At 45.7% G+C, this 12,259-nt stretch overlaps 1 protein-coding gene across 1 annotated transcript in view; it reads left to right on the top strand.

Moving 5' to 3' along the window:
• atg7 (ATG7 autophagy related 7 homolog (S. cerevisiae)) overlaps positions 1-12,259 on the top strand; it is a 160,197-nt gene that overhangs the window by 64,582 nt on the left and 83,356 nt on the right. Inside the window, exon 16 of the mRNA XM_078209731.1 lies at positions 5,774-5,854. Coding sequence (XP_078065857.1) covers positions 5,774-5,854 — 81 coding nt within the window. The remainder of the gene's footprint in view (positions 1-5,773; positions 5,855-12,259) is intronic.

The following is a 12,259-nucleotide window of genomic DNA, read 5'->3' as shown; positions in this document are numbered from 1 at the left end:
GAGCAGATAGGTGGCAGACTCAGTACAGTGTACAAAAAAAAAGTGCTACATTATGTTTTGGAAATAAAGTACAGGGTAGGTAAAGACACCTGAAATAGATATGAATTGGAGTAGAAACCAGCAGCCTTTTGGTGCACACAGCAGTGGTTAGCACTGCTGCCTCTCAGCGCCAGGGACCCGGGTTCGATTCCTGGCTTGGGTCACTGTTGGCGCGGAGTCTGCATGTTCTCCCCGTGTCTGCGTGGGTTTCCTCCGGGTGCTCCGGTTTCCTCCCCCACACCGAAAGACATCTGGTTAGGTGCATTGGCCATGCTAAACTCTCCCCCTGTGTACCCAAACAGGCGCCGGAGTGTGGTGACTAGGGGCTTTTCACAGTAACTTCATTACAGTGTGAATGTAAGCCTACTTGTGACACTAATGAATAAACTTTAAACTTAAATGCATTTAGTAAGAACATTGCAGATGCCCTAATTATAATCTTTCAAAATTGTCTCAATTCATGAACCTTTAGATTGGAAAATTTCACCGGCTGCTCCTCCACTATTTAAGAAGGTGGGAGAGTAAAACTAGAGAACTATAGTCCAGTTGGCCTAAAGTAAATTTTATTTATTAGTGTCACAAGTAGGCTTGGGGAAGAAACCGGAGCACCTGGAGGAAACCCACGCCGACATGGGGAGAACGTGCAATCTCCACACAGACGGTGACCCAAGCCAGGAAGTGAACCCATGTCCCTGACACTGTGAGGCAGCAGTGCTAACCACTGTGCAACTTGAAACGATTGGAGTCTACAATTAAGGATGGGGCAACTGAAAGCCTTGAAAAGGTTCAGCTGATTGTAGACAGTCAGCATGGATTTGTAAAAGATAGGTCATGCCTGGTGCAATGATTACATTTTTTTTAAAAGGGTGACTGAAATAATGGGCATGGGAATATAAAGGATGTCGTTTATGTAAACTCCCAAAGGCCCTTGATGGAGTCCCTCATAAGAGACTCTTAGCTTAAGTTGAAGCTCATTGAATTGAAGGCAAATCATTGACCTGGTTCAAAAATTTGTTCAGCAGCAAGAGACAGAGGAGGGACAAAGGGCAGGCAGTCTTAATTGGCAGGAAGTGACTAGAGATGTTCCACATGGATCCATGTTGGGGCCTCAACTATTAATGGTGATTGTTACTAATTTAGATGATGGAATAGAAAGCTCCAAATCCAAATTTTTGCCAATGACACCAGGATAGGTGGGAATGAAGCAGTGTCAATAGAAGCATAAAATGACAGAGATATAGATAGATGAAGTGAATAGATCATTAAAATATCATGAACAGGACGGAAATAATCAAATGCTGACATGTATATTTAGAGGACTTGAATACAGCACGCAGAAGTCATGCTCCAGCTATTCAAAACACGGAGTACATAGAAACATAACATTTAGGAGCAGGAATAGACCATTGGTCTTTGGAACATGCTTCACCACGGCACGGTGGTTAGCACTGTTGCCTCACAGCAGGTTCGATTCCCGACTTGGGTCACTGTGTGCGCGGAGTCTGCCCATTCTCCTCGTGTCTGCATGGGTTGTGCTCCGCTTTCCTCCTACAGTCTGAAAGATGTGCTGGTTAAGTACATTGGCCATGCTAAATTCTCCCTCAGTGTACCCAAACAGATGCCAGAGTGTGGTGACTAGGGGGTTTTCACAGTAACTTCACTGCAGTGTTAATGTCAGCCTACTTGTGACACTAATAGATAAACTTGAAATTAAAATTTCAAAGGGATATAGATGGATGAAGTGAATAGATCAATAAAATGTCATGAACAGGGGCAGAAAATAATCGAAATGTCTACTGGAATGCTGACCTATATATCGACAGCACGCTGAAATCATGCTCCACCTATTCAAGGCATGGAGTTCGTAGAAACATAACACTTAGGAACAGGAGACGGCCAGTGGTCCTTGGAATATGCTTAGACATTTGATAAGCTCATTGCTGATCTAGTTGTAGTCTCAACTCCACTTTCCTGTCTGTCCCCCATAATCCTTAACCCCATAGTCCCCCATAGCTGCCCTTTCACGGTCCCGTCAGAGTTTTATGTTTCAATAACATCACCTCTCGTTCTTTAAGTTTATTTACTTATTAGTCACGAGTAAGGCTTGCTGTGAAACCCACAGTTACGATGAAATTTGTTAGTGTCTTCTAAACGCCAATGGGTATATGCCAACCTGTTCAACCTTTCTTCATAAGGCAACCCCTTCATCCCATGGGTAAGTCGAGTGAGTTTTCTCTGAACTGCTTCCAATACAACTATATCCTTTTTCAAATAAGCTGTACACAGTATTCTCGGGTGTGGTCTCTGCAAGGCCCTGTACGGCTGCAGTAAAACTTCCCTCTTTTGTATTCCATTCCTTTTGCGATAAACACTAACACTCAATTTGCATTCCTGATCATTTGCTGTACCTGCACATTAACGTTTTATGATTCATGTACCAGGACATCCTGATCCCTCTGTACTGTCGAACTCTGCAGTCTCTCTCCGGTTAAATACAATGCTGCTTTTCTATTCTTTTTGCCAAATTGGACAAGTTCACATTTTCCCACAGCTGCTATATTATTTGCCCATTCATTTAACCTGGATACCCCTTTCTAGGCTCTCTACCCCCTCTTGATGACTTAAACCTATACCGATCTAGGTATAATTGACAAATTTAGCTATCATACATTCAGTGTCTTCATTCTAGTTTATTTGTTAGTGTCACAAGTAGGCTGAGATTAACATTGCAATGAAGTTACTCTGGCACCTGTTCAGGTACACTGAGGGAGAATTTAGCATGGCTAATGCCTCTAACCAGCACGTCTTTTGGACTATGGGAGGAAACTGGAGCACCCGGAGGAAACCCACGCAGACACGGGAGAATGTGCAGACTCCACACAGACCGTGACCCAAGCTGGGAATCGAACCCGGGTCCCTGGCACTGTGAGGCAGCAGTGCTAACCACCATGCGTGCCACTGTGTTGCCTCATTCAAGTCACTGATCTGGATTGCAAGTAATTGATGCTCCAGCACTGACCCCTGTGGTACTCCACTAGTAACAACTTGCCAACCTGAAAAATAAGAAGTACTGTGAGCAGTTCATATTGAAGGATATGTTGAACTTGAGGGGGGGTGCAGTGTAGGCTTACCAGAATGATCCCTGGACTCTTGATGATAAAGCCACAAGGAGGAATTACACAAACTATGATTGTAGTCCCTGAAATTAGATGGTTTGAAAATGTTCAGGTCAAGAGAGAGAAACAGTTTATCTAGTTGGGAAGACAGGACGACTGGTCTTTTTTAGACTTTCAGGAATACATGGAACATAGAACAGTGTGACACAGGAATAGGCCCTTCCGCCCATGATATTGTGCCAAGCATGACGTCAAATTAAATGAATCCTTTCTGCCTGCCCTTGGTCCATATCCCTCTATTTCTTGCATATTCATGTGCTTAGCTAAAAGCCCCTCCTGTCTGCTCCCCCATCCCAGGCAGCACGTTCCAGACACCGACCACTCTGTGCGCCTGACTTTATCATGCATTGCACCCATAAAGTCGGGCATGAGACGAGAAGCGCAATCCACGCCAGTCCCCCCTTTACCAAGGCCCGACAATGGCCGCGATCGGGACTGCACCCGAAACGGACGCCACGGCGATTTAAATGCATTTGCATGCATTTAAATTAACTTAATGGGCTGCATGCTCAACTTCACCGGTACTTCCCCCTTTACCACCGCGTTCGCCAATCGGGAATCGGCACAAAACAGACATGCTCCATATAAGTCCAATTCGGGCTGAGAGTTGGTGAGACTTAGTGAGGAGGTAAGTGCTGAGCATCCGACGGTGCTCTGCTTGAGATCGGTGGGGGTGCGGGGAGATCGGGTGGGGGGGGGAGGCGGGCGGGATGGTGGGCCCGCTGCCACTCTGCTTGAGATCAGTGGAGGTGAAGGGGGGGGTCCGCTGTCTCTGTGCCTGAGATCGGTGGGAGAAAGGGGGCGAGGGGGCCACAATCGGTCTGGGTGGAAGGGGATGGGGGGGATAAGGTAATGTTGTGAGGGTGGGGTAATGTCTGTGGGAGCCAGGGGGAGGCATTATCCGACCCGGGAGGGATGTGACATGCACAGTTGGAGGCGCTGATCGGAGCTGCAGGGTTTTGGGCACGTTAAGCCCCACCCACAGGCTTGTGCAGCATGATTCGGAATCGCTGATATTTTTGCAGGCAGAGTGCGTATGAGGGCGCCGGAGAACGGGTCTAAAAGTCGGATTTGAAACACTCCCAGTTTCAAGTCCACCCAGCATTTAGAATCAAAATGGTAAAATAGGGACCTCTGTGTTTTAAAAAAAAACTTGCCCCTCACATCTCCTTTAAACTTTCCCCTTCTCCTCACAAGTGCACGCCCCCCCCGGTGTTAGACATTTCAACTCTGGGAGGAAAGATTCGGACTGTCAGCCCTATCTGTGCCCCTCATTTTATAGACTTCCAACAGGTCTCCCCTCAGCCTCCGCCGCTCCGGAGTAGAATTTAGAAACACTTCTGTGCACAGATTGGTAAAGTTTGAAACACCTGTCTGCAAATGGCAATTGGTGCTGCATTAACTGTTAATTTTAAAACTGAGATTTTAGATCTTTGTTCATCAAAGTTATTAAGGAGCATTGGCCAAATATAGATGTACGGAGATATGTTGAGGATCAGCTATGATCTCACTGAATTGCAGAACAGGCTGGGGGGACTAAATGGTCTAAACTTGTTCCTATGTCCGTCTGTGCAAAGGTCATTACCACCATCCTTACATTTGTTTTTGAAGAAAAAGGATACAAAACCATAGAAGTGATGTTGAGCTTGTTCAGCCCCATAATTGGGCTGTTAGTTTATTGTGCATGGTTTTGGATACTTGATTACAGGAAGATTAGAAATCGCATGGTTGTGAATTCACTCGGATGTGACTAGAGAGGGAGGGTTACAATTCTGAAGAGGGAATTGAGCGTTACAGTTTTTTTAAACATAAAATCGACATGATGATGAGGTCAGTGGGATCATGGAATGGTCACAGCGCAGAAGGAGGCCATTCAGCCTGTTGTGCTTATGCTGGCCCTGTAGGTGTTGTTTAGTATGTCCCACTCCCTTGCCTTTTTCCCCCTGCAATTCTTTTCAGAGAATTATGCAATCCCCTTCAGCAAGCTCAAATTGAATCTCCCTCTGCCACACTCCCGGGCAGTGCAATCCAGATCCTAACCACGCACTGCAAAAGAAAAGAACCCCCCCACCCACCCACTCAATCATGTCGCTTCTGACTTTAATATCTAAAGTTTTTTTTTTCTGTGGTCAATTGTTTCCATTTCCAATCGTCAGTAAGATGATAATGAGCAGTAACAATTTTTAGATTGGAAAAAAAGAAGCTCTTTAAAAGCACAGTCAGAAGTCTCATAGCACCAGGTTTATTTGGAATCATGAGCTTTCGGAGTGCTGCTCCTTTATCAGGTGACTGGACTTTAACCTGGTGTTGTGAGACTTCTTACTGTGCCCACCTCAGTCCGACGCCGGCATCTCCACGTCATCTTTAAAAGCAGGAATGTTCAGGTATATGGGGAGCAAGGAGAAAGGTGGGATTAGATTAGCTGGCTCATGGAGAAACCATCCCATCACTGATCACGTTGATCTCTAATGTTTAGATCATTACCTGTGGCTAAGGACCCCACAGTTAGCTACCCGTTACAGAACTGTGATCAATTTTGCATTCCCCATTCTTTTTAGATCCGTGGCTTCTTGTCGAGGTTTGACAATGTCCTTCCAGCAAGTTTGGCGTTTGACAAGTGCACAGCATGCTCACCAGTGGTAAGTTTCTTCAGAGTTAGACTTGTGGCGAAAAAGTTTCAAAACTGAGTTTATTTCTGCAAAGCCCCTCATAATCATCTTCAAAATAAATGCTGCTCATTTTGAAGCCAGCTCACGTGTTTTGAAGTTCTCCTTTGATCGTGTCACTGTCGTATCTGGGTTGCAGGCGGACAGGATTTCACTGTTATCATCGAATCATAGCATCCCTCCATTAACTCAGCTCAAATATGATGCCTTGGGAGGGCCTAAGAAGCAGAGAAGAAAAATAAACAACACGAAGGAACAATACTTTTCACAAAATGGGCCGCACGGTGGCCATTCTGACAGTGGGTCGAATGAAGGAGGCCATTCGGCCCATTGAGTCTGCACTGACAACAATCCCGCCCAGACCCTATCCCTGTAACCACATATATTCACCCTGCTCATCCCCCTGACACTAATGGGCAATTTATTATGGTCAATCCACCTAACTTGCACATCTTTGGAGTGTGGGAGGAAACCGGAGTGCCCGGAGGAAACCCATGCAGACACGGGGAGAATGTGCAAACTCCACACATACACTGACCCAAGCTGGGGATCGAACCCGGGCCCCTGGCGCTGAGAGGCAGCAGTGTTAACTACTGTGGCCGCCCATTTTGTGAAAAGTATTGTTCCTTCGTGTTGTTTATCTTTCTTCTCTAATTCTCAGGCCCTCCCAAGGCATCATGTTTGAGTTGAGTGAATGCGAGGTCTTCTCCTAGGTCACTATAACCAGTCACCAAAGCCCTCTGCTGCTGTAGCACTTGTATCAAGCTGTTACTTAACACCACATTAAAACATGAGTTGTGTTTTATTTTTGTAGGCGACAGTCCAGAGAATAAATAATGTGTTTTAATCCAGTCTTGAGCATGGGACCCAGTTGTAAATTGGCCATTCGCACCACGTCAGCCTGTTTGAATGATTAATGCTTTGTACAATTGTAAACATTTATATTTGCTGCAGAGATATTTTAAAATAGATCATGTTATTGGAGAAATGGACCACATGCTACTTATATGTTTCAGTAAAACAATAGTTTTTTAGTTTGTAAGTTCAGCTTTACCGAATTGATTATATTTTGTTTCAGAAGTCCCCTTTATCAGCAGAACACTCCAATAAACCCCGGGGATCCAGTTTCCTTTCTCACCACGTTGCCATTCTTTGGCCGATCTGGGGTGGGCAGAGGTGAAAAGCTCCTCGACATTTCACTGCAACCCTACCTCTGTAGCAGCAGCAACAAACTGCCCCGTGCCTTCAGCTATCAGGCCCAGTAAATAACTTTTGCTAAAGCTGGACCCTGATCTTCTCCCCTTGGATATGAGCTGGCCCTTGAATGAGTTTATTCCTCTTCCCCCTAAGCCACCAACACCAGCTTCTGCTAATCTGGGAAGGCACTGGTGTAGTGGTATTGTTACTGGACTAGTAATCCAGAGACCCAACATCTTGGGGCACTGGTTCGAATCCCACCTTGGTAGATGGTGATATTTGAATTCAGTAAGAATCTGGAATTAAAAGTTAAATGATGACCATTGTCAGTTGTGGTAAAAACCCATCTGGTTCACTAATGTCCCTTTTAGGGAAGGAAATCTGCCGTCCTTACCCGGGCTGGCGTACATGTGACTCCAGAGTCGCAGCAATGTGGTTGACTCTCAACTGCCCTCTGAAATGGAGGGCAGTTAGGGAAGGGCAATAAATGCTGGCATGGCCAACGACGCTCAGATCCCGTAAAATGAATTTTTACAAAAGTTCTCCAAGACTTGCTACTCTCAAAGTCGCCATCTGCAGTGTTTAATGGACATTACAGAGATGATGTTTGGTACCGTAAGAATGAATCATCACATCTTCCTCTGGGCTTTCTGTGTGGAGCTCCATTCTGAATCACTTGACAGACCTGGAGAGAGACGAGTGGGACAAGGACTAAAATATCTTTTTGGCAGCAGTGGCATGTTGGGTCCAGTTCCCTCAATGACAGAAGAAGTTGGCGCCCACTTTTGTGGTCATAGCGATTAAAGTGGAAAGCGAAGGAGTGGGTTGTGAAAATCCAAGTTGGGAAAAGTTTATCCACGTACCCTCAGCTCGGGCCTGCTGTTTCCTCCGTATTGTGCCTGCTGTGGATTGCTTGGGCTATCGCTCTGAAAAGGATGGAAGCATACATAGAGGGGAGGCGATGGCCTAGTGGTGTTATCACTAGACTAATAATCCAGAAACTCAGCTAAAGTTCTAGGGACCTGGGTTTGAATCCTGCCACGGCAGATGGTGGAATTTGAATCCAGTTTTTTTTTAAAAAGTCTTGAATTAAGAATCTACTGATGACCATGAAACCATTGTCAATTGTCGGAAAAACTCCTCTGTGGTTCACTAATGTCCTTTTGGGGAAGGAAATCTGCCATCTTTACCTGGTCTGGCCTACATGTGACTCCAGATCCACAGCAATGTGGTTGACTCTCAACTGCCCTCCAAGGGCAACTAGGGATGGGCTATAAATGCTGGCTAGCCAACGATGCCTATGTCCCACGAATGAAGAAAGAAAAAATGCAGGTTTTCTCCCTTTCAAGTATTGTGCTCCCGTTGGAAGACTAGCAGGGGTAAATAATGGACAGTGACACAGTGACAAATCTTGTCAGGACACTAAAGCATTCTGTTACCTCCTCGACTGCTTGAGAGATGTGTTGAGGAGGCTCCTGAGAGTGGTTTTCTCCCCATGACCTGAAAAAGAGAACTGCAGGCCTTTGAGACCTGTAGCATTAATTACTTATTCTTAACAGATGAGCTCCCAATCCCAGGCATTACACACACCTGCAATTCAGCCAGCGTGCGCTAATTTGTATTCATTCATGGGACATGGGCATTATTTATTGCCAGTATTGCCCATCCCTAGTTGCCCTTGAACTGAGTGGCTTGCTGGGCCATTTCAGAGGGCAATTGAGAGTCAACCACATTGCTGTGGCACTGGGGTCACATGTAGGCCAGAGCAGCACGGTAGCACAGTGGTTAGCACTGCTGCTTCACAGCGCCAGAGACCTGGGTTCGATTCCCGGCTTGGGTCACTGTCTGTGTGGAGTTTGCACATTCTCCTCGTGTCTGCGTGGGTTTCCTCCGGGTCCGGTTTCCTCCCACAGTCCAAAGATGTGCGGGTTAGGTTGATTGGCCATGCTAAAATTGCCCTTTAGTATCCTGAGATGTGTAGGTTAGAGGGATTAGCGGGTAAATATGTAGGGATATGGGGGTAGGGCCTGGGTGGGATTGTGGTCGGTGTAGACTCGATGGGCCAAATGGCCTCTTTCTGCACTGTAGGGTTTCTATGATTCTATGAGCAGGTAAGGACGGCAGATTTCCTTCCCTAAAGGACATTAGTGAACCAGATGGGTTTTTCCGACAATGGTTTCATGGTCGTCAGTAGATTCTTAATTCCAGATTTTTTTTATTGAATTCAAATTCCACCATCTGCCGTGGCGGGATTCGAACCCGGGTCCCCAGAACATGAGCTGTGTTTCTGGATTAATAGTCTAGCGATAATACCACTAGGCCGTCACCTCTCCTGAAGCTGAACCCGGAAATTCATCCTCGGCTCTCTGCTTGTGCGCGTTACTATTCGTATTGCATCCAGCTGCTGCCAATTTGGAGACCATGTACAAAAGTCACCACAACATGAGTCCACGCCGTCTTAAACAGAGCATTCGGCAGCTGAGCCAACACGGTATTTCAATTGAAGTTTATCCAAATGTGGACTTTAGCAAGTGTGATTAGATTGGTATTTTTCAGCTGAGAGACACAACTATCTGGTAATAATTATAATTAACATTGGCGTGCTGGATAGGTTGTAAAAGTTCCAGAAACTTGAGACCAAATAAGCTTTGGGGGGGGGGGGTAGTGTTAGGTTAAGTGTCAGACTGAGTCGCAGTGCTTGTGCCTCAGAATTACTAAATCCACATAATCTGTGTCAGATGCGATTTCCAATAGTGGGTTTGTCCGAGGTATAAGTTCAATTCCTCTGATATTGGACTGCAGGCTGTTCCCTGTCTGGGTGACTGCAGCAGAAACTCACTTCATCAAGGTGAACAAGGCTCTATGAAAATAAATCTTTTTTATAAAAATCCATTGCTGAACTTATTCACCACCCGAATGTTATGAGCTAATAAAATGGCCACATCTCTCTCACTAATTCTGCACATTAATTCTGGCCTCTTGAGCTCCCTGATTTTAATCGCGCCCTCCCTTTCCTGAGCCCCAAGTTCTAGAATTCCCTCCCTCGACCTCTTTGCCTCACTTTCTCCCTTTAGCACCCTCCTTAAAATTCACCTCTTTGACTAAGTGTTTGGTTATCTAACCTTTTATCTCCTTATGTGGCGCGGTGTTTTATTCTGTTTCATAATCGCTCTGTGAAACGCCTTATGATATTTTATGGCGTTGCCACAAGTATAGGTTATGGGGCGGCATGGTGACACAGTGGTTAGCACTGCTGCCTCACAGCGCACAGGGATCCGGGTTCAATTCCGGTCTTGGGTAACCGCCTTGTGGAGCTTGCACCTTCTCCCCGTGTCTGCGTGGGTTTCCTCTGGGTGCTCCGGTTTCCTCCCACACTCCAAAGATGTGCGGGTTAGGTTGATTAGCCATGCTACATTAACTCTAGTGCCAGGTGGATCAGCTGGGTAAATGTGTGGGGTTACGGGAATAGGGCCTGGGTATGATGTGGTCGGTACAGACTCAATGGGCCGAATGGCCGTCTCCTGTACTGTAGGGATTCTATGATGAGTGATAAGTTGTTATCATAAATGTATTTATATAAAATCTGCCAACTTGCATCACTTGCTCTTCAGTAAGCTGTTGTCTTTTAGTTATATTGTTGTAGTTTATAACATAATACAGAAGGTTACCCATTTAAAAAAAAAACTTGTTGGGCTTTTAATTGTGGGAAGTTGCAGCCTGTGCTGTGGCTGTTGACTGCAGCTGACATGCACTGACTGGATTCGCTTAAACAATGGCATGTTGAATGTTTTGCTGGACTGTGCCTTTGGAACGATAGCTAAACATGATTCACCACCCTCCTGACACACCATGGGGGGAAAAAAAATGGATCAAGAGAATGGGCCCTCCTTAACCAGACTTTGCAGAGTTTTCTGTTGCATTCAGCATTTCGTGTACATCGCTTTACTGGGATCACTGTTGTGTGGTGTGTAATTTGAGCAAATTGACTAATGGTTCTTGGTCGTTAGTTTTTTAAGTGTGGGATTTAATCCTCATTCTATTATGGTCATCCTATTATAGAAAGAATATTATTAAACTAGTAAAAGTGCAGAAAAGATTTACTAGGATGCTACTGGTTTGAGTTTATAAGGAGAGGTTGGATAGACGGGACTTTTTTCCCCCTTAGGAGGCTTAAGGGTCATCTTATGGAGGTCTATAAAATAATGAGAGGCATAGATAAGGTAGAGAGTCAACATCTTTTCCCAAAGGTAGGGGAGTCTAAAACTAGAGGCATAGGTTTAAGGTGAGAGGGGAGAGATACAAATGGGTCCAGAGGGGCAATTATTTCACAGAGGATGGTGAGTGCTTGGAATGAGCTGCCAACGTTAGTAGTAGAGGCGGGTACAATTTTGTCTTTTAAAAAAGATAGTTACATGGGTAAGATGGGTATAGAGGGATATGGGCCAAATGCGGGCAATTGGGACTAGCTTTGTGGTTAAAAACTGGGCAGCATGGACAAGTTGGGCCGAAGGGTCTGTTTCCATGCTGGAAGCCCCTATGATTCTATCCTCCGTGTCAATGGTACCGTTCCAGTCAGAGATTGAGACTGCACATCCCACTCCAATGACATCACCACATAACTGCAGCTGGCACTCTGAGCACTGCAGCACTGAGCGAGGGTTGCACCGCACTGGTAACATTTATAGCATTTCTGTGAATATTTAATTCAGGCAGGTTTCCATGTTGTGGGTTTCAGGCAGGTGCAGGTCAAGGGGGTGTCTTGAGTGCGAAACCCACTCGCTAGCCTAAAGTTGCAGCCGGGATATTTGAACGTAAAGGCTTCAGCTGTGTGCTGCTACTCCGTTCAGCCACAACGGGAAGAAAGTAAGAGCCTGGTTGGTGGGCGGGAGAGGAAGTTTTGGATAACTGGAAATCATTGGCCAGCACTAGGGGAGGGTGTGTGTGGGTGTGTCTTTTGGAGCAAGGGTGACCATGACATTTCTTGTGGGGCACAGAGGAACATTCATTCTGACTGCCTCTGCCTCACAAAGGAATGTTTTGAAGGAGGATCTCTTCTGTCTGTAGACTTAGTTCAGCCCGGTCAGAGAGCCAAGGCGGCTTCCTCAGTCAGGTCCCCGTTAAAAATGTGATTGTGGTATCTTTGACATAATAGGACCTTGGCTTATGTAAACTGATCGGAAG

Source organism: Mustelus asterias, chromosome 3 (genome assembly GCF_964213995.1).
Source record: "Mustelus asterias chromosome 3, sMusAst1.hap1.1, whole genome shotgun sequence".
Lineage (NCBI taxonomy): Eukaryota > Metazoa > Chordata > Chondrichthyes > Carcharhiniformes > Triakidae > Mustelus > Mustelus asterias.
This window is presented reverse-complemented; position numbering and strand designations above follow the sequence as displayed.